The 20,726-nt window shown below is 47.1% G+C and overlaps 6 protein-coding genes across 6 annotated transcripts; 1 reads left to right on the top strand and 5 right to left on the bottom strand.

Moving 5' to 3' along the window:
• Positions 1-52: 52 nt before the first annotated feature.
• ONS95_010141 (uncharacterized protein) lies at positions 53-2,530 on the bottom strand. The gene is made up of 3 exons (XM_058503713.1): positions 2,066-2,530; positions 739-1,918; positions 53-694 (listed from the first exon to the last, which is right to left on the bottom strand). Exons 2-3 carry the CDS (start codon positions 1,498-1,500, stop codon positions 473-475), a joined length of 984 nt encoding a protein of 327 aa, XP_058360426.1. The 5' UTR covers positions 1,501-1,918; positions 2,066-2,530; the 3' UTR covers positions 53-472.
• A 2,018-nt stretch (positions 2,531-4,548) lies between these two features.
• On the bottom strand, positions 4,549-9,017 carry CDC27 (anaphase-promoting complex subunit cdc27). The gene is made up of 2 exons (XM_058503712.1): positions 6,064-9,017; positions 4,549-6,010 (listed from the first exon to the last, which is right to left on the bottom strand). Exons 1-2 carry the CDS (start codon positions 8,470-8,472, stop codon positions 5,936-5,938), a joined length of 2,484 nt encoding a protein of 827 aa, XP_058360425.1. The 5' UTR covers positions 8,473-9,017; the 3' UTR covers positions 4,549-5,935.
• Positions 9,018-9,194: 177 nt separating this feature from the next.
• On the bottom strand, positions 9,195-10,524 carry ONS95_010139 (uncharacterized protein). The gene is made up of 3 exons (XM_058503711.1): positions 10,326-10,524; positions 9,526-10,087; positions 9,195-9,465 (listed from the first exon to the last, which is right to left on the bottom strand). Exons 1-2 carry the CDS (start codon positions 10,477-10,479, stop codon positions 9,564-9,566), a joined length of 678 nt encoding a protein of 225 aa, XP_058360424.1. The 5' UTR covers positions 10,480-10,524; the 3' UTR covers positions 9,195-9,465; positions 9,526-9,563.
• Positions 10,525-11,076: 552 nt separating this feature from the next.
• On the top strand, positions 11,077-12,640 carry CBR1 (NADH-cytochrome b5 reductase). Its single transcript, XM_058503710.1, has 3 exons — positions 11,077-11,406; positions 11,473-11,554; positions 11,620-12,640. Exons 1-3 carry the CDS (start codon positions 11,256-11,258, stop codon positions 12,188-12,190), a joined length of 804 nt encoding a protein of 267 aa, XP_058360423.1. The 5' UTR covers positions 11,077-11,255; the 3' UTR covers positions 12,191-12,640.
• Positions 12,641-15,665, bottom strand: ONS95_010137 (uncharacterized protein). The gene is made up of 8 exons (XM_058503709.1): positions 14,690-15,665; positions 14,545-14,644; positions 14,398-14,488; positions 14,146-14,343; positions 13,983-14,098; positions 13,755-13,931; positions 13,634-13,710; positions 12,641-13,576 (listed from the first exon to the last, which is right to left on the bottom strand). The coding sequence occupies exons 1-8, from the start codon at positions 14,958-14,960 to the stop codon at positions 13,359-13,361; spliced, it is 1,248 nt and encodes a 415-aa protein (XP_058360422.1). The 5' UTR covers positions 14,961-15,665; the 3' UTR covers positions 12,641-13,358.
• A 782-nt stretch (positions 15,666-16,447) lies between these two features.
• ONS95_010136 (uncharacterized protein) lies at positions 16,448-18,204 on the bottom strand. Its single transcript, XM_058503708.1, has 6 exons — positions 17,762-18,204; positions 17,416-17,571; positions 17,138-17,367; positions 17,062-17,079; positions 16,737-17,008; positions 16,448-16,687 (listed from the first exon to the last, which is right to left on the bottom strand). The coding sequence occupies exons 1-6, from the start codon at positions 18,048-18,050 to the stop codon at positions 16,621-16,623; spliced, it is 1,032 nt and encodes a 343-aa protein (XP_058360421.1). The 5' UTR covers positions 18,051-18,204; the 3' UTR covers positions 16,448-16,620.
• Between the last annotated feature and the right edge of the window lie 2,522 nt (positions 18,205-20,726).

Raw genomic sequence — 20,726 nt, 5'->3', positions numbered from 1 at the left:
GACTACGCCGCAACCTGGCAGGCACACGACCAATGACAGTCTCAGCGCATAGCCTCGAGACAAGCCACGATTTGGATTCGAGGGGTCCAAAAGAAGTTCTTTCCCCTGGAAACAGATTCGATTCATCTTCGGAGCTTTACAACAAGTGGGAATAACTTCACAGCCATACTTCGCAGTCGCGGGAATAAAGGGTCTTCCTGTTGTTTTTCTTGCGACGTGACATTATATCGGAACGGTATCATCCGGAAAAATACAAATACCAAAAAGTTCAAGCCGATCTACTACGACCGTTGTTGAGTTTTCAGGTGTGTGGGACGGCATCAATTATTCGCATCCAACAAAGTCGTTATCTTGTTCCTCGGCAGAACCTTGAAATGACTATTTGTAAAACAGGAATCGGCGACATACATCTGCCAATTCAATATTCCAGCCATTATTGGATTGTTCCCCCAATTTCTAGCATGTTCCTGCCTCAAATCCTGCTCCCTTCATCGCGACTCAACTTATCCAGCAACCCTCGAATCTCACCCGCGACCAATCTAGGATCTTCCTTATGTATAAGATGCCCGCATCCCTTCGCAACGATCAAGCCTGTCCTGATATGCGATTTCGTGAGTCGCGTTAGTCCTTCATGGTACTCACTCCAGAACGGTTCGGCATACAGCTCCGACACATGCCTGGGAATTCCAACAAGCTAGCATGTTAGCAAGCGTTCGCCACTGTAAAAGGATCTCTCACCTTGGTCCACTGCCTGAGATTTACGACCGGATCATGCTGGACGACAGTCACGTACGGCGTTCTTGGTCCAGGCCCAATGAGTGGTGGCGCATCTGAGTATGGCAGCAATTCAGGGAGGTTCCCTCTCCACAGACCTTCTCTATTCGGAGCTTCTGGATGGTATGCCCTTCCCAACCTATTCCTTGCGAGTTCCAGGTCCTCTACTGTGACACCATTTGGAAGGTCCTCCTCCCTGAACCCTGGCGCGTGGGGATCTGGATATATCGAAACTGTATCCGAACACGCGAGCGTTGAGTCCAAAAACAGATATGCGGTGGCAGTCCTAGGGTACTCTGCTGCATAAAGCCTTGCAATAGCGACACCTATCGATGAAGCGACGAAGACTATGCCCAGAGAATCGATATCCTCTCTATCGACACCAAGCCGTGTTTTTCCCACATACTCGATCAACTCTCTCAAATCATGGGCGGCGTCCAAACAATCCCTCGCATGACCTTGTGGTTTCCCTGGGATGTCTTGATTACTGCCAGTCGTGGTACCTTGACCAGGCCTGTCGTACGTGAGAAAGGGTGTTGAGTATGGTCGCCTTCGTGGCTTCAGAAGTGCATCGATTGTGGGACCCCAAGTCGACTTCGGGTGGTCAATGCCGTTGAGAAAGACTATGAGGGTATCTCGGGGAGAAGGTCGCTCAGGTGGTGGAAAGAAAGAGCAGCTGACGCGTATCTGGGGATCCCGTAATAGTGGGACATAGAACTTCTGCATGTCGTCCAACTTCTTGAATATGCAACAGAGTCTATCCAAAGGGACAAAGTGGACATGAGAATGTTGTCTTCAATCAGGCCTTGATATGGTTACACCAAGCAGAAATAGCTGGGCAGACTCTGAGAAATGTTGTGATGTACTAGTGGCAGCAGCAGACATATGTACCGTACCTGACTTACCTATGTACGCCGCCGAACCCCCGGCTTATGAATGAGGGGTACAGTAAAGAGGACAGCCTGTTCCGGACAGTCGCAGCGGTGAGTATTCCTGTCTCGAAAACCAACGAAAAACTTAAAAATCGCTCAGGATTGAGGTTTTCCGCCTTTTGTAGCACGCTCGCAAAGGGCGAAACCCCACTCAATCCACCATTTTGACAGCTAAACTTGTCGATACGGCCGCCAGAACCCCATTTCAAAATCTATTAAAGAAGATATGACCAATTAGGACTCATTATCAAAGGCTGGCTTGATGGTGAGATGAAGAAACTAATGAAATGGCTTGTTCAATGTCACCGTCTTCCATCCTTATTGAGCGGTCAACACGGCTGATGCCAAGATCAGCTTACCCATGAAAACGGACCCCAAGACCCGCTTAGTCAAGCTTCCGAGTTCACCAACCGCTCCACATGGTTGGTTTGCCACGCGGTTGATTACACGAGAGGTGGTTCGTGGGGTGGATGTTGTCCAGTCAAACTGCTGGGACGGTGGTGTAAAGGGAATCGGGCGTCGCTTGTTTCCCTTGGCGGCGTTGGTAAGACTTCGCGCCCGGTTTTTGCGCCACTAACATTAGACGTCGTGATAGCAGCTGAACATCGTGTGTCTTGCTGACTGATATGTCTTAATTTCCGATATTCGAAAATGAACTGGCGTTAAGGTGTGTTTTTGCCGACTTATCTACTCGGTATTGGAGAATAGCACGTGACAGCGACTTTCCCCTGAACGAATTCCTCGCTTAAGGCTGAATGTACACAACAGCATTTGGTCGGGGAGAAATTTTTTGGTAGTATCAATTGATATATACCACTCTGCTATCTATTGTGATGAAGGTTTCTTTATCTTCAGATCGATTACAGTTAAAGTACAACTTGAACAGAAACATAGGATAGAGCCTAAGTAGAAAAAATTCTGATTGACAGAAAGTGAACATGCTATAGAGAATAATATTATATATTATGAACTTTAGATTAATTTTATCAAAATAAGAGAAATCTTTCGCTTACAAAACATACACTTAGCTTATAGGAAGAAAAGAAGAAGGACAAAAAATTATTTGAGTCTTGAGCCAGCCTCGTTTATAGTCGGCCATTTCTTGGGGGAGAGATACTTACGATTACGCGCGGAGCGAGCTTATCATTCATACTTCTCATAACATCTACCGATCAATTTAGTTCCAATCCCCGACTACAATGTGGGATGTGACCACGGTGAATGCTAAGATGGAGTCCAACCAACTTAAGCTAAGAGACGTGTGGCGGATGTTAATCGGTGAACCTACCCCAACTTTCGCAGGTGCCCCTGGTTCGGTGGATGGATAGGCTTGTATAAGCTGTCCCAAGATATTACTTTGAGCGGCCAATACCCAGTCTAAGTGGGACCGTAAACCACATAACTTTCGCACCCCGGGACAGACTGCAAACAGGTTAGCTACCCCGAAATTGGTCACTTACACAGAACGAGTCCCTGGCTGTGGGGCCAATGAATCCCTTGCAGGGATCAGCCACCTAGAACTTGCGGGGAATAGATGGGGGATGAGTCTCGCGATTGGGTTTGGATATTCTGTGTGTTCAGAACTGCAGAGTCATGTTAGAAGGTGTATGTTACAACAAGAACGTTGAACGAGACTGGCTTGACTTGCGCTACCGGAGCATAATGGTGGCGAAAAATGCTTTATTTCGTTACCTACTTAAAGTCGCTCCAATGGTCCGGAACAACGTGGGTTTTAGTGGGGCTAAGCGAGGCGGAAAAGTGAAGTCAACACCCATCAGCAGCCAGCCCAACACAACCTATGATGCTCTTGTACACTCTGTTACGCCTGTGGGTAGAAACAAGTCTCCTAAGCAGCTGAGTAGAACCGTATGATATCTTCTTGTCGTTACTTGAGCTGTTTCCAAACGGCAAGCTGGCGCACTAATTTGGATTTGTTTACATACACCTCACTTGTCAACACTGCCCAGATCCAGAGATTTGCGCCAATGACAACAACTGCAACAGTTCAGAAGGATTATTTGGATAAATAGTTGAAGATCTGAATGCTGGGAACATCGCTTATTGATGTGCTAGCCCTCGCCCTGGGTCGCCTTGTTTACATCGACATCATTTTGCTGCCATCACGATGGCATCGCAACTAGCACCATAACGGGTCACCTGAAAATTCCAGTCAATTGAAGTTTAAGTAGTGGCTGTTAAATATATGTCCCGTAAGTGATTAGTCTTCATTGGTCTATCGTGGGGTTTTATTCGATAGAGCATAGCCCACCAGCGGACGGAACTGTGGCTTCCGCGATCCGCATCCAGACTCTCACCAACAAGAAATGGGAATCACTGTTCTATGTCATCCGCCACTAGAATTGACGAAAGAATACAAGTCAGTGGCAAGAACTGTCTGACAGCGCAAGCGGTACAAGCAAGCAAAAGCAACCAATAAGGAAGAATGATTCTGGGAACCAAACCAAGAGATATGAACCAGTGCCGGGGTGAAGGGCTCTAGCGAGAGCACATGAGCTCATGAGGTGATTGACCCATCGTCATTCCCTGAATTTACTTGGCTTGGGCTGCAGTGGACAATGATATTCTCCTCGGCAAGAAAGTGAGAATGTTCTGCCACTATCCTTGATACATTCGAATACTGAGTGGCGGGAGGCGCCACATTCAGGTCAGTAGAAGTCCTTATACAATTGGGAATAGATAGCACATTGCACTGTCTTTTGAGACAGCCCATAGATCGCCATGAAACAGTTTCAAGAATAATGAGTGGCAGTGAGGCTCTAGCGCCGGTCACGACAGCAACTGTACCAATTGGTAATTACTATTACTAATCGAAGAACTTTGCGCGTGTCAAGTTCATCTCTTTTATTCACTCTGTGGTTTACTCACGATTCGAGAACAATAATCCCAAGACAAACCCACCACCATGAGTTTTCAGCAGCATACTTCACTCGTGGTAACGGTTTGTGTTGATCAGGGCCATCTGCCGGCACGAACTCGATCCCTCGAGGACGAAGAAAGAGGTTGGCAAGCGCAAAGGGACCTGTCGGACCTGTCCAGAGCAAACTGAAAGTGTCTACGGTGATCACTACACTTGGTCGCAAACGGGAAATGTGATTTCGCGAGAGGAGGAAAGCTTCTTTCGTGTCAATGAAGATACACCAAATTGACTACATCGCAATGATATGTTAGATCTCCTGCTATTATACGCGAATAGGAGCTGAGTCTTGCCTTGCCCGCAAGGCAAGGATTTCAGCCTTGTTAGTGCAACTAACATAAGCTTGCAATGCAGCATATAAATGATGACCAGCCATGCCTGATTTCCTCGAGTCGCATCAGCCAAGATACAGGTTGGCTGGGAGATAGTTTCCGACTATGTCGCATGCTGACATCCAGGTTGATCGCCCTAGGCCCAATTCCGAGCCCCGGCAAGGGACCTGAAGCATTCATGGCCGGAATTGCAGCAAGGAAGGCTGAACTAGAAAACTCATGTGTAGATGTCTTTCCTTAAGACTTCCGTACCTTCTCAGTTGAGAGGGACGGAGCCACACGCAACATGATATGACGTCACAAATTGCAATGTTTGAGTCAAGACAAGGAGCATGTATATGTTTCCTCAACGTGGAAAGAATTGCATTAGGATGGGTATAATCATGACTTTCATCACGCTGTCTGTCTGCGTCTGAGTCTCGAGCAGGATCCAAAACCGTACTCACATGTTATAAGCACACATCCAGACCAACGCGACGTCTCTTGTGACTCCAGAAAGTCCAGGCGCTCATGAACAAACTTCAGACCTCCCTCGCCCGCAATCGCAGGGTCAGCTTGAATTGCTGCAGATGACGCCACGAATAAATCCACGGTGTCCGTCAGCGCAACCTTCGACCTTTCACAAATCAATCATCCCGCCAAGTATCATCCATATCCCGATCCATTGCCATGCACCTAATAACGCCGATTTGTATGCAGGTGCTTCGTTCTCTCGTTTACCGTTCGTTCTTCCGCCGTGAAGAGAGACGGCGGTATCGTATCGTATCATCATGCTGAAGTCGAATGACGATACAGCTGTATAAGTATACTCGGGCCATGAGGTACGTGAAGAGAATGTGGTGTTTTATGGACCCGGTCCGTTCAATTTATCTCCGGATTGGCGTTTGATTATGCTTTTTCGCCCACGTGGTCCGTATGTGCTGTCCTTTCCCACCCGTTGAAGCGTAGCAGATTCCATTATCTCATCCCATCATACTTATTTCTTCCTCATCATCCTCTTCCAAAAGCTCGATGGCTTCTTTGATCCGCTGACTTGCCTGTTGTATCTGTTAGCTTGATGACCAGGCGAAATAAGGGTGTCAAATAATACTTTTGGATCCAAGTTGAGGGCGACAGTGAAGTGATGTACAGCATCCTGTCGTTGCTTGAGCCTCTTGTACAGTTGTCCAAGGAGGAAATGAACCATAGCCTCATCTGGCGCCAGATTCTTCAGGATTGTGAGCTCCTCGAGAGCATATTGCAACTCATTAATCGCCATCAGTGTTCGGGCCTTTTTGAACCTTGTCAATGCCGAACGAGGTGCCAAATCTGAAGCCTTTGTGAAGTATGAAAGGGCCAGTCGATGCTGCTTCTGCTTCTCGTGGACGGTTCCGATGCAACAGATCAGGACGGCGTTGGTAGGATTAATGTTCGACGCAGTCTTGAAATGACTGATTGCCTTGTCGTAGCTCCCAAGCTTCTCATAGACACGACCAACACCATACCATGCGTTGTAATGTCGCTTGTCGGCTGCCATTCCGGCACGATATGACACCAGCGCCTTGTCATATTCCTCATTGGCGACGTGTTCATGACCTTGAAGAGTGAAAGCGTACGCGAACTTGGGATTCAATTGGGTGGCACGCTTGAAACAACGAAGTGCTGACTCATGATCTCTGGCGAGAGACCACGAATTGCCAAGTGCACACCAAGCTTGCGGAGACTGCCACGTAGCGTCGATCAACTCATGCGCTAGGAATGCAAGATCTGTCTCACGCTTCAGATGCCAAAGAATTGTAGAAAAGATCTCCATATCCTCGAATCTCGTTGGTGCAACTTGACGAATTCGCTTGTAGTATTTCTCGGCTTCCCCATATGCGGCTTGCTCATAAAATGCACGTCCCATCTGAGCCATAACCCATGGGGTTTCTTGTTGACTTCGAGGCAAAGAGCCGTATACTTGCAGCGCTTCTGTGCACTGGAACCTTGAGAGGGCAAAATATCCACTGCCGAACTTCTTAAAGAGTTCTAGCAGAAATCGTAGAGCCTCTTCCTGTCGGGACGGCTCTGGTTCTGAGGATTTTTGAGATGGTATATTGGCAACGGTCCCAATCCACGATCGCGAATGTGTCTCCTTGTGATCAACATCCATTGAATCTTCAACAGGTTTTCTATTCCCGCTAACTTGACGGCCAACCGTCGATGTACTGGAGCTTGGTCGCATGATTTTGGATATCGGTGGCCGCGCCTTTTTCAGTTCTCTCCCTGGAGCCGGACCAACATTGGGGACATTGCTTGATGATTTCGTACTAGTTGGCCGTATCTGATTGAACAACCTGACACTCCTCCTCTGTGGCGCACCAGGATCCTCTGAGGTCTGCCGGGGAACTACCTGCCCTGATACTGTTCGCTTACGCTCACCAGCTGGAGGTGCCAAATTATTATTCCGTAACGCTTGAGTAGCTGCCGACTCTTCTGTTGGTTCCGGCTGCCTCTGCACTCGTTTCGTGGAAACCGCCCGACTCATCTTAGGTGCATCCATACTGAAGTCCATCCCAAGCCCCGGTATCGTTCGAGTTTTCCGTACTGGCGCTGGTGGAGCCTCTCCTGCATATGAAGAGAAGCCCGGATCTCGTCGATTCTGTACTGCCGATACATCGATCGAAGCACTTGGTCCCGTCGGTGTCTCCATCGCTTCGGGGCCGATACCTCCACCTCCTGCAGCTGGAAGATTAGTTAGACTTGGATTGCTCTCATTCAACTTCTGCGAGATACCAAGTGTACCAAAAAGTCCCCCACCATAACTTCTCGAAGGGACATTATTGAAGGGATCTGCCACATCGTTGACAACAGATGTCGGCCGTGGCGCTGCTCGACTGCGTTCATGGTCATTCTTGTGAGGGATATGATCCTTCGGCTGTGAGTCTGATTGCTCTTGTGCACCAATTTTGAGAGCTGCTTCAATCTCTGGGTTCATCTTGAAAATATTGGGCACATTGATCCTTGTACCAGTTTCGCAGAGATTCGTGAAAGCATCCCACATGAATGGATTCAGCTTCAAAGACTCCTCGAAGCAGCTAATGGCTTTGTGCATATTGTCGTAACCATGGTATAACTTCCCAAGCAAACAGAAGACTGCAGCGGCATCTGGTAAAGGTTGTCTCGAGGAAGCTGTATGCTTTCCAAAACTGTTCTTTCCTCCCCATAATGCCTTACTCTTTTCCAAGGCCGTTATGCCGTCCTTGAATCTTTCCAAAGCCAGGCATGCCTGAGCGAAAATATATGCACAACCTAGATTCGCCCCTCTTGACCCCGCGGATTTTGAGAACTCGTAGGCTGAGGCAGAATCTCCAAGGCGGAAATGGCAGAGAGCTACCAAGTATTGTGACTCCGCGGCTCGATGATCGTAAGCTACCAGTCGTTCGGCGTAGAAAAGGGCGTTCGTGAGGAGGTTATTATCGATGTTGTAGTAGATGAGCTGCCGCAGTTGGCTCGCGACGCAGGTTGTTGATGGTGCCATGATAGCAATCTGCGAAGGGGAGAGATGTGTAGAACGACTATGAAGCTGATTATAATGGTCTAGCCATGTAGTCTGCAGCCTTGTTGAGTCGGCGGTTGTAGGGTCTTCGATCTCGAAATCGAGGTCGGTCCTCCGTCCAAGCGCTGCAGCTGTAGCAGCCTCCTCGCTCCTTCTTCAATGTCGCAGGCTGGATTATGGTTTCGACCGGGGTAGATCGGCGAGCAGTCGCTATTGCTCTGCAGCGGACATTACAATTAGTTGTACTTTCGTTTGTATTGAGGACGACGCGGTTGGTGAGAACGGCAGCTCTGATCGTGGCGTGTCGTGCTTCCGAGAATAACAAAAGGTCGGCGGCAAGGATTGGCGCCGGACAACGAGAGCAAGAAGTGAAGAAAGAATTGACTCCGCGCAAGTATAAATTCAATAGAATGGGACAAGCGCGTGGCAGATGCAGAGATCGCCAACGAGGGTGGGGATGGGAAGGAAGGTTCGTGATATTGAAGAGGTTGGCTATATCAACAACAGGCCCGTTCACAATTGGATGCGGCTGGCTATGGATGTTATGGTTCACCTGCAAGCGGCGGGTAGAGTTTGATTGGTTCAGCCGGAGTTTTGGCGTAGCAACAATCACCCGCAGGGATGACTCAGCAAGGGCGACCAGCCTCGTCCATATTCTCCATGTCAAGTTCAGGTCTCTTAGCTATCGTCTTCATTCAAATACTGCAATGAGAAAAAAGAGTCATATTATTAATATTTTAATGCTCTGCTACGCGGATTCAGTTGTTCTTAGCGTCGAAAGACCCGAATTTGCAAAGAAGGTCGCCTTTTCATCAGGTGGATTCACTTTAACACTTAGTACTGAAGATTAACGTACTTGATTCATTGTCGCGTTTAATCATAATCTTTCACCTCTTTCTACGATCCTGGATCAATTGGTTGTCTGCTGTACAAGGAATAAAACAAATGCAGCAGTAGTATGAAGAGCGATTTAGTCTAGATGCATCTTTCTCAGTTGAGCCCCAAAATACGTTCTCCGACTGACACTCCACTCACTATAAAGAAGAAGCAAGATCAACACCCCTTTCTTCCATCTAAGTAAACTCGACAATCTTCCTCTCCCCTTCTCCAGTCCAAAAGTCTAAATCCTCTATCGACGCCCCCCTCACAAGAACATGCACATGTTCCAAAGCTCTCACACTTTGCAAGCTGACCCAGTTCTTGAACCACACCACGCTCTCCCGTCCCTTCTCCCCACCACCAAGCCTCTCCCTAAAGGTTCTCCCCACAAATTCCTCAATAATCCTCCTGCTGTCCTCCGTGACATCCCCGTTCGTCTCATCAACAGCAATAGGTGTTTTGCTCCAAACGACGATGTGCGTGATATCTGGGGTGAGACCGTATGGCCAATCATTCAACAGAATCTTGTAGTCGTTGGGTGAGGCAAAGGGAATTAGTGAGGTAGGTGCGAAGGGTGGTGTACCCCACGACGTCGGGAGGCGATGTTGTAGGATGTAGTTGGTCATGGAGCCGTACTGGGCTTTGGTCGCGGCCGTCCAGGACATGTATCGCCGCAAGTCTGAAGGCTTGCGCTTTAGGGTTTCAAGTTTGTTGTTTCCTGGCAACTGTTAGATCGATAGATTAAGTATTCAATTTTATATGTGTAGAGCTGAGCAACACGTAGAGAAGAGGAGAGGAGTGTTTCGCAACTCGTTCGTTGCTTGCCCGAAGAATATTAGCCGAAGTGATAGCATTCTCAGATGGCAAGAAGCAGAAGTTGTGTTTCGACCCAAGTTAAGAGACCAAGGGTTTAGGAACATAGCCAAAGTAAGAAGAATACTGGAATTGATACCCACCGATAATGTCCTTCAACTCCTCCCAATCATGCAAGTGAAACTCCTCGTCCGTCTGTGACAACACCCACTTATCAACCTCAGTCAGAGGAAAGGGATGAACTTCCCCCACAACTCCTCCATTCTCATTGTCAGGGTTTTCACTGTGGTCTCCCATCTTGATTGTGTGAAATTGTGTTGTGGGCTGTAACACAACAAAGATTTCCACGTTGTCAGCTTTCTCGCCAATCGAAGCGTGTTTATGTCAAAAGAGTTGGGGATCTAATCTAATCAGATGGACATCCTTGTCAGGGAATGAATTGCCGAATATGGAGATCTGGGAATGTGAGCTTCCAAGTAGGAAATGGGTGATTAGGGGAATTCTTCCGGGGTTTAGCTATTCACTCCAAGATATATAAATACAAATTCTGAGTCCATTACATTGATGCACATGAATTCCACTCTGCGAACCGTGCTAGATCTACGACATTCCCTCGCCCAGGACTTACGTTAACTCCCATTGATCGAGAGCCGTTGTTATTTTGCTTCAAATACAACAATCTAGATACACCATTCTACTGAATCTCCTGCTCGAACCTCGCATCGTAACTCTTCAACAAGTGTGCCTCGGTGTGTCTAGCTAGACATTGAGACTTGGGGTTGATACGATACCGAAACAACCCCGGTCAGGATAACCGAGCGTTTTTAGGGAACTTTCCAATTCTGCCAGCCGCTTCCTTTGCCGCAGCGACCTCGTCGTTCGTCCCCGAATTATACTCTTCTCAACTCCCACCAGCCATTGACTGCCGGAATCCTTCCACGACGAAGAAGAAGACCGATTAGTATAATTTCAGTCTATGCCCTTCCCCTCTTTCTTCCAGCGACCTCACCGACTGACGACAACCGCGCCTCAACAAAATCTTGGCCGCCTCTTGAAAGACCTGGACAGTCAACATGGCCGAATTTTTCTCGAAGCAGAACGTCAATGGGATCATTATTCCCTCTGGTCTATTGGTTGTTGGAACCCTGTTCGTAAAACAGGAATGGGTGCCTTGGGCGTGTCTCCTTGCTGCTCTTCTGTCAGGCTGGAAGTTGTACAGCACAAGTACGTTGCATTCCCCCGCAGACTTCTGCAATATATCCGCCGCGACGACTCTAACAATAATTGCAGGAGCCAAGCCCGTCTTAAAGCCAACTGAGTTCCAAGATTTCGAATTGTCAGAGAAGACCATCATCTCGCACAATGTTGCCATGTACGTCCAGCTAGCTACCCCTCCTCCCCGACAACGCAAACCAGACAGCTAACAATAATATACAGCTACCGATTCAAGCTGCCCACAGAAACCTCCATCCTAGGCCTCCCCATCGGCCAACACATCTCCATATCCGCGAACATCAAGCAAGCTGATGGCGCCTCGAAGGAGATCGTACGATCCTACACGCCCATCTCAGGAGATCATCAACCCGGTTTCTTCGATCTCCTCATCAAGTCCTACCCTACTGGTAACATCTCCAAATATATGGCCTCGCTCGTCGTCGGGCAGACAATCAAGGTTCGCGGTCCCAAAGGGGCTATGGTGTACACACCAAACATGGTTCGTGCTTTCGCCATGATCGCAGGAGGAACGGGCATCACCCCCATGCTGCAGATCATCCGGGCTGTCATCCGTGGACGTCCCACTGGTGATGTCACGAAGATCGATTTGATCTTTGCAAATGTGAACCAGGAGGATATTCTGCTTAAGGAGGACCTGGATCATTTGGCTTCCAAGGATGAGAATTTTAATGTTTACTACGTGTTGAACAACCCACCCGAGAAGTGGGATGGTGGTGTTGGATTTGTCACACCTGAGATGATGACTGTAAGCTTCCCCTCGCCTTTCCTCTAGTGAATTTATGCTGCACAAGATTTGGGATGTCTAAGCTAATTGTTTGATAGAAATGGCTTCCTAAGCCCGCTTCAGATGTCAAGCTCCTTCTCTGTGGACCTCCACCAATGATCAGCGCCATGAAGAAAAATGCTGAGGGTCTAGGATTCGCAAAGGCTCGACCAGTCGCGAAGTTGGAGGATCAGGTGTTCGCCTTTTAGATATATAAATATGGACAGGGCTGGAGGGCATATTTGAGAGGAGTTCTGCTGGACAAATAGTTTTCATGTTAAGGACACAGCAATGTTGGCTCGACTGTTAGGGCTTATAAGTAGTATGGATTCGAAGGTGGAATAAAATGGGCGTTGATACATACTAAATATAATGAATGCAGCATTGAGACTTGGTGTACAAGAGCCCCCAAGTCGACACAGGCTGATTCTCCAAAAATACGAAATCTACAATGCACTAGCCCATTTTCGACTCACAAACCCCCATCAATGACATTCGTTCAGGACTATGGTGTCAGGATAATCTGGTACAGTGATCGGTATAGGAACCCCTCGCGTTTTGATCGCTCTCCTTCATTTCTCTCTCCTCAAGTCTCGGGAAATCCACTGCTCACTTCAGTCTCTAGGTATGACCAAAGGTAGTCACCTGCTCCTATCTTTCAGTTGCTGTCCATGCCGCCTCTTCACATACCTTCTCGCCAGTCTTCGCTTCCTCATCCATTCTCCCTTCACGATACACGTCCTACATGAATTGCGAATATGAGGCTTTCATCCGCCCGTTGTGACACCCCAACGGCGTTCTTCCAAGAGGGCTATGCTCGACTGCAAGTATCCGTACCATGCAGCAACCCAATACACCAGGTAAGCCTCGAACACACCACATTTGTATGCAGTGTTCCGCTACAGCGTTGTGTTCCCTGCCAGGCAGACTCGCACGGCTGTACCCATTTTTGCGGCATGTTGCTCATTACTGGGTCACAATTTTTTGGCTCAATTTTCGAATTACTGGCACACATATGAGAAAGAATTTTCATACATTCTATTGAGACGTTGAGTTCAGTCCTCCGACCATGAGCTGCAAAAAAGTACAAGTCCGGAGAGGGGAAAGTCCGGCTTAAGAGCAGCTAGTCCACTCGCGGCAAGGAGCAGAACTCTCCATGAAAACATGAGCGATGACACTATTCTCTAAATTGGTCTTGAACATTGCGGATGTTCTCTCCAACATCGAAGGTTTCGCGACCCGTCTTCACTTGCGTTGGCCAACCCGCACTATTCAAAGCTTCTTCCGCCAGATTGATGAGCAGCAGATCACTACCCTTGGCACCCATGAAGCTGCTAACGATGGGCATGTATTCTTTCTGTCCGCTGATTCGCGAATCATAGGGTTTCTGCCCAACTGTAAAGATGTATCAGTGATTTTCCCTGGCTGTAGACCCCTTGAGTCAGAACCTACCAGGTACTATAAGTAGAGGCAATTGCAAGACGGCAGGCAGGTAGAAAACGGAGAAAGATCCAACGACGCTGGGGAGCCTGTACTCGTCAGCACGGGATCCGAGCATGCAAAAGGTACCCACTTGTTGGGATCGTCCCGGTACTTTGGTGCCGCAGCGCCGAATGGCATGATCATGATGGCATCAGTTACCGTGTCGTCGTCCTGACCCATGATGTTTTTCTCAAACCAAGTTCTGAACACTTTCATCTCTGCTACACCTTTTGTACGGTCCTCTTTCGTGAATGGGACTGCAATGCTCCTGTTCAGAGTTAGTCACACTGCAAAATCTGCGCTGTGCTGGTAAAGTAACCATCGTTTCCGCATGTATGGCCCAACAAATGCCTCTTTACCAGACTTGGCCGCATAGTCTTGCCGGAAATTGTCAAAGGTGTGGTACGTATCGTAGTACATCGGCCATACCGCGCTCTGTATCTGTCAGTTCATGGGGTTCTCTGCTGGAAGTTGAAATCTACCATTTCAAGATACTCCAGCAGAGACTTGTTTCCAGCTTCCTCGGGGGGATTTGATATCCAGGTGTCAGCGATACTAATTGGGGTTCGCATGACGCCCAAGAAACTCTCAACTACTTTGACAAACGCGTCACTCATCTTCTGCTGTTCGGTATCTGCTTGGGGAAAGAAGTCAAGGGGGTACAGCAAACGGCGTGGAAACTACCAAAGTCAGCATTTGAAAGTGCACGACATGTCAAAGAGAACCGGGATTACCTTGAATGAATCAGGGACATCCAATGATGCTTTAATAAGAGTCTTAGCATCTTTCAAGCTTCTGTGGAGCGTGCCAACGGTATCGAACTCGCTGTCCGCCCAAGTCAATGAACTTGCTCCTTTTTGCGCACACAGGGTACCACATACTTGCAGCTGGGGATGATGCCACGTCGAGAAGTAATCCCATACGAAGTTCTGAGACCGAAGAGACCATTGAAGGCGGCAGGGAGTCGAATGCTGCCCGAAGCTGTTCAAGTTAGCATTATCCAGCGGCAGGATCACAGGAGCTTACTATCACTTCCGATCGAGTGATCAAGCCATGAGTAGCCTGCGAGTGAGGCACCAGCACCAGTGGAGCTCACAGATGGAGTCTGGTAATTGTCACCACGGGGGTTGAAAGGGCAATGGTAGTCGATCCACTGATCGGTCGGCTCCTCTGCAGAGGCGAAAGCAGCCATTTTGGTCTTACCAACAATAACCGCGCCTAGTTCAAGAAGCTTGACTACGTAGTCGGCAGAAGTGGTGCGTGGCGGGTACAATTCATTATAGGCTCGGTTCATCATCGTAGTTTTGATTCCGTTCAGATCGTAATTGTCCTTAATGCTGACTCGAGCCCCGGCAAGTGGCTGTTCCTTGCTTGGGAAGAAGGAAAGTCGACTTGGCACCGCAATACTTCTGAAGGATCCATGCTGGGACACGGCTTGGAGCACAGAGAAACTAATTATTGATATCTCAATCAGCACCAATGACAACTAACAGAACAGATAAGTAGGTACGGCTCACCTTTGGGGGTTGAAAACGTCATCGATAATCGTAGGAATGACAAACGCATCCAGATTATCTTCATAGAGCTTCCACGCCTGGTGTATAGATGTGCCCTGAATAAAGTACGGACCTGGAGGGAGACTGGCGCTTCCATCGCTTGATTGCTTGGTGTAGATCTTATTGAAGGGCCCATCTCCTGGGAGACGCGATGCAATGGGAGCAATATCTATGCCTTGGCTAGGTTGCAAGATCAAGGTTGAGCTGAAGTCTTCGGAGTATACATCATCACAATGGCTGAAATCGTCGAGAGCTGCCCTGACGTGTTCTTTTCCGAATTCAGCATCGTGTACGAGAAGGAGTACGGCTGGTGTCCATAGCTCATGACTGGCAACGGTATCGACTAGACGACCCTATGCATTTAAATATATGTAATTAGCTAAGACGTCTCATTCCTGTTCCAATGTATGGCATCTGAAAGCAACAGAGCGTACCACTTCTTGAGGATGCACAAAGTACGATCCTCTAGCCAGATTCTGAACTGTGGAGAGAGCCATCGAAGAATTTTCTGTAGTTCAGGTTCAAATTGAGCGGAGGGCGAAATTGTTGGCTGAGGTTGAGATCGATCTCTGAAGATCTTCTGGGATGGTAGATGTTGAGGCTGATATGGAGGCTGCTAAGTTGAAATTGGGAGACTTGTTTTCGTCGACAAGATAGCTCGCAAAACTGGTGCTTTGTCTGCCAGACCCTACTCGTCATCTTATAAAAAAGAAGTGAGAACAAAGGAAGAGACAAGCTTGAGTCACGGGAAAGCGAGGCGCGACACGAGGCGAGGTGAAGGGAGAGCGAAGTCGCAGCCTCGTTGGGCGATTCAATTTTCCCTTGTCAATCTGCAATCCCTGCCGACTAATCTATTCATTGATGGCATTCCTTCCATATCTAGGTAGATCTAGATTCTCCTAAACTTTTCTGTTTTCGATATCGAACTACATATAAAAGGTATACGATCAGATCCTGCATATGCACACAGTTTGGACTGTCTCACTCACACATCCGAACATTTAACAATAGCTGAACTCTCCTTGGTAACGAATTTCCTGAAGGCTACCCTTGCCTGGCTGCTTTCTTTATATAGCAACCAAAATTTCCTGCTTTACTGTATAGCTTTTTGCAAACTAAAGTTCTGTTGTACACGCAAGGCGAGTTGGGAGAATTGGGAGGAAGACTGAATCAGATGGCTTGGCCAGTGTGAAGATGTAATGAGGTGCTCTGGTAAACTAACAACGTCCCAGTCTCCCAAAAGAGACATCTGCTAATAATGCCTACAATAGAAACAAAACCGACCAGTTGCGAGACCTTAAGCTCATTTGATGATGATGAACAATTTTACGTCTGAAACCATAATCTGCTACCCGTACTTTTTGAACCTCTCACACTGTTTTGGTGCTTTGTCAGTCCTATTCAGCTCTTTCCGCCCCCTGTGCTTTGCCCCGCGTTGCCAATGAATACGACCAAAACCGCACAGTAACTGTATGTTTTCAATAAAAAATATCGATGATGAGCAAGGATAGGCTTACGCAGCTGCAGACGACAGTAACTCATGTCTCTTGGCTGTTGTGAACTGAGATAGCACCGCGGTCAAGGTACATGTAAACACCAGCAGGACTGCAACGCTAACAGCTGTTGATGAGTTGGTTTGCTTCTTCCGCGCCATGTACCATAGTGAGTATACTGGAGCGACGAAGTGTATGAGTATCATTGTCAAGATGACACATAAATTGAACTTGTTCATACGTGTCCGGCTCCAGATCACGACGCCACTTGCTGGATCTGATTTCTTGGCTTGGGCCTCGAACACGACTAAGTCAGCATGTGAATATACGTCTACGGATATTAACCGACCGATGTTGAGAAAAGGTACTATACTACGTGTTATTTAAGTGATCGATTACCAATTCTTGGCATTCTAGATACTGACCCGTAGGAAAGCGCTCTGATTGTTGTTCCGCAGAACATTCCAAAGTCGAGTTTCAAGCCAGGACTCCTTCTCCTTTGTTTTCAAAGACATTAAATCTTCTACATGACGTATGTATACCTCGGTGGGGATGACTGGTTTATCCGACTTGAAAAATGCATACAGTTCTTCGAAGTCCTCACGACTAGGACAGCCGAAGCTTGTAAGCTCGCGTGACTTGGTCAACAAGGTCACTTTGTCTATATCAGCGTATACCGCAGACTTTCTCCTAGAGAACTCACCGTATTCATTGAAAACCACCTCTAATTGAGCCAGAATCTCTTTTTGCGCCTGGCTCGCGGCATCGTCGCTGCTCGTCGATGTCAGAATATTTGGGTTGTTCATGCTGTGTTCTTCATCCAAAATATCAAGTTTGAGCTCCAGCCGACGCATCTCATCTTGTTTGTTCAGTATCAGGCGTGATTGAACATAGGTGAACCGACGATATATCATCAGATTTTCGTCGCTCGCCAGGAATGCCGCGAGATGTGGATACCCTTTTGGGGAGGTGTGCACTTTTTTGCCCGTGGATAATCAGTTGCTCCAATTTCAGAACTCATTTCAAAATGATGTTTCTGGGATTCTCACAGTTTCTGACAATGAATCCTCCTATATAAGTCGGGCTTTCGAGCTCGTCTTGCATCTGGTCTTCAGCCTGACCCTCATTCGACACTGATTTTCCACTTTTCCAAAATCTCCATAATGATGAAGACTGTGGCTTCACTGCTGGGTTACTGATAGCGTAGTTTGTACCATGATAGCAATCTTTCTCTGCTGACTTTGGTGAGAGATCCTCTGTTACAATTACCTTGATTTCATCGGTATCCAGATGTGCCCCAATCACCCCTCTCTCCATCATATCTTGTTGGTCAGTCATTATGTTCGTTGTCGATGTATACCAATTTGACTGCACATTTGGTTTATTTACGAGGAAGGAAAACTTTGGATGAGAGACGGAAGCATGTGAAGTGATAACTAAGAGCGATACAATGTATCTGTGGTCGGGATGTGCTGTTCCTCAACAAGGCAACCTTCAATCAAGGTTGCAACATATAGCTAGGCTAATGCTCAACAGCTTCGCCAACCCCCAACATCCCTGAACCTAAGTTCCACAACATCAAAGGCAGCATTTCTCATGAAGATTTCTGTACCACGCGCCACTGAAGCGGCTATCCACTTTCGCTAGCGACACGAACACCATTCGAGGCTCAGACTCAATTCTCCATTTATGCATATATCCGCAGGTTCTAGTGCATGATCTGCCTGTACAACCTAGGCAATGTCTAAAATTCGAGGATATGTTAGCATCGCTTGTTGTACATGTTTGTTGGCAACAGATCACTTGATTAGAAAGCATTTGGCATGTCTCTATTGTCCGTAGCTTAGAATTCCTCGCTTGGCGCACAACCCTCTAGAGGCAACAGGCTGATTCCATATAACTGTCCCTCCAGGGTAATCGTCCTGATGATAGATCAGCTTACCTAAAATCACGTGATTACAGATATAAGTTACTGCCGTGCTGAGGATGCTCTTCTATCAACATTGGGTGTGGCATAAACAAAGAATGGAGAGTTTGCAAGTGTTAGAGCACAAGTTTAGATGCGAAATTTCCACGGCAAACTTTAAAGAGACATAATAAGTTATCACAAAGTTTTTGAATAATCTGTGGTTTCGTATGGCAGCTTGAGGCTCCATAGCTTTCAGGTCTAGGGCTTGCATCTATGCGTGTATACTACCAATTCTTGTATGTTCTAATAATACACACAAAGTTGGTGACCTGGACATCCAATTTTCTCGGCATTTGGAAAAACAATTAAGAATGTTAAACATCGCAATGGGCATTCCTCTTCAACTTCTCACAATGAAGAGCAGTTTTCAGTAGCTAATTCTCGCACAGCTCGCATGTCATCCACAACCCCGAACACCTTCAACTATTGCTAGCTCTCGGTGAATCAAGACTTATTATGACCGGGAGACTTTCCAATAATCAGCAAGAGAGTTTCACTGCACTTAATCTCATCTTACATTTCCACCTTCACTCTTAATCACCGAAACTGCCGAGTTCACGGGATTTGCTGGTCGACGTCAGTGACGATAGATTAGATCCTGATGGCTGACTTACTGTTAGAATCGTACAAGCTTGTGGAATCGGGCTTTGGTTGGACTGAGATTCTGTCAATGTTGTAATCTACTGAAGCATTCAGAGATACATTGGGGATTGAAAGGAGCATGACAACTACCTGACCAGGGCCAGAGCCACCAAGGACTGTTTCCCTGAGTATGCGAGCCTCCGGAGGTGTGGTTTTGTTGGAGAGAAGCAACAGTGGATTTTAACACTCTCCTTTACCTAGGGAGGTGTTCTGAAACTCACCTTGCTGGTTAAACCCTGTGGGAGCATTTGGCTTCATGTTTACTGAAGCCTTGCCATCATTTCCGTTGCCTAAAACAGCAATGAGTGGTAATCATGATAGTTTCTACTCATCTTACTTACCAGCTTGCGGCCTCTCTCGATCCTTTTTGTCTCCAAAAAATTCTGTTAGAGACCAACCACCCATCTTCATCTTGATTTTTCTTGGCTTCGACTTCCAAGGGATGATATTTGAAGTGAAAGCAGCCAAACTTTGGACTTCGCACGAGAGTTTTCTGGTTCACTATTCAGAATATATCTGAGTTTTCCGGACAACCTTCGGTATTGTCACAGTTTCTGATGGATTTATCCAAGCTCAAGGGTTGCGAGAAACTTTTGCTGAAGTCGAATTTCTCGTAGATGGTCGGAAGTTCTTCTGAACGGTGATTCAATAGTGACGATGCTTTCAGGACTGATGGGAATACCGAACCCGAACCCGAACCCCTGAGATAGGAGTGATTCCTGATTGAAATGTGGTTGGAAGTCTGAGAGAATTCTAATCTTCTGATATATCAAGATCATAGCAACAAGAGTGAGTCTGAGCCATTAAAAACCTAGTCATTGAGGTTCCCTCAAGGGAACATATATTCATGGTTCGTATAATTCAATGGTACGAATGTCAATGACATCGTTGCAGCAAAAGTACTTTGTCATTATTGACGAACGATGAATCAGTGCAGATATTCATAGAAGGTTGTTGAGTTTCCAAGTATCTCGGTGTTGTTGCCAAGAGTGAATAACCTGAGCACAAACAAGGCCGAGGTAAGTTCTCGTCATATTCCGCCTGACACTGACTGGCAAATTCTAAGCGGCAAGCACACTTGGGAATTTTAGTAGAGAAGCCGAACATATGCTGGAATATGCTATCGCTCATAATATTTAGCAGATGATGAATTAGACCAGCTGGTAACGTTATCTGGTGCCAAGAGAATAGCGGGGTAAACAAAAGGGCTCGCTAAACGCCTGCCAAGAACATAACACCGAAATCATCCCTTCAATCGCGAGGCAATTGAGAATCCAGCTTGGGATCAAACCGTGTAAGCTTTTAATTGAAATTTATATTTTTTGGTGGTGGTTGTCGCATTTGAACTTCGTCAAACTATTTTAATGAGCCGGAACAGCTAGGACCCCAATTCTCTGGCTCCG

The sequence above is a fragment of the Cadophora gregata genome, assembly GCF_030347475.1.
Source record: "Cadophora gregata isolate MNR1 chromosome Unknown scaffold_4, whole genome shotgun sequence".
Lineage (NCBI taxonomy): Eukaryota > Fungi > Ascomycota > Leotiomycetes > Helotiales > Ploettnerulaceae > Cadophora > Cadophora gregata.
Note: the sequence above shows the minus strand (reverse complement) of the source record. Positions and strands in the feature narration are given on the sequence as shown.

Coding starts and splice junctions, on each gene's coding strand:
- ONS95_010141 (XM_058503713.1), bottom strand. CDS start 1,500: ATGCAGAAGTTCTATGTCCCACTATTACGGGATCCCCAGATACGCGTC. Junction 695..738: donor ATCTCAGGCAGTGGACCAAG/GTGAGAGATCCT, acceptor CTAACATGCTAG/CTTGTTGGAATTCCCAGGCA.
- CDC27 (XM_058503712.1), bottom strand. CDS start 8,472: ATGGCACCATCAACAACCTGCGTCGCGAGCCAACTGCGGCAGCTCATC. Junction 6,011..6,063: donor CCCTCAACTTGGATCCAAAA/GTATTATTTGAC, acceptor CAGATACAACAG/GCAAGTCAGCGGATCAAAGA.
- ONS95_010139 (XM_058503711.1), bottom strand. CDS start 10,479: ATGGGAGACCACAGTGAAAACCCTGACAATGAGAATGGAGGAGTTGTG. Junction 10,088..10,325: donor GGAGTTGAAGGACATTATCG/GTGGGTATCAAT, acceptor AACAGTTGCCAG/GAAACAACAAACTTGAAACC.
- CBR1 (XM_058503710.1), top strand. CDS start 11,256: ATGGCCGAATTTTTCTCGAAGCAGAACGTCAATGGGATCATTATTCCC. Junction 11,407..11,472: donor CTGGAAGTTGTACAGCACAA/GTACGTTGCATT, acceptor CAATAATTGCAG/GAGCCAAGCCCGTCTTAAAG. Junction 11,555..11,619: donor ATCTCGCACAATGTTGCCAT/GTACGTCCAGCT, acceptor AATAATATACAG/CTACCGATTCAAGCTGCCCA.
- ONS95_010137 (XM_058503709.1), bottom strand. CDS start 14,960: ATGATGAACCGAGCCTATAATGAATTGTACCCGCCACGCACCACTTCT. Junction 13,932..13,982: donor CCATACATGCGGAAACGATG/GTTACTTTACCA, acceptor AACTCTGAACAG/GAGCATTGCAGTCCCATTCA. Junction 13,711..13,754: donor TACCGGGACGATCCCAACAA/GTGGGTACCTTT, acceptor TGACGAGTACAG/GCTCCCCAGCGTCGTTGGAT.
- ONS95_010136 (XM_058503708.1), bottom strand. CDS start 18,050: ATGACTGACCAACAAGATATGATGGAGAGAGGGGTGATTGGGGCACAT. Junction 17,572..17,761: donor AGGATTCATTGTCAGAAACT/GTGAGAATCCCA, acceptor TGAACAAACAAG/ATGAGATGCGTCGGCTGGAG. Junction 16,688..16,736: donor TTACTGTCGTCTGCAGCTGC/GTAAGCCTATCC, acceptor GAAAACATACAG/TTACTGTGCGGTTTTGGTCG.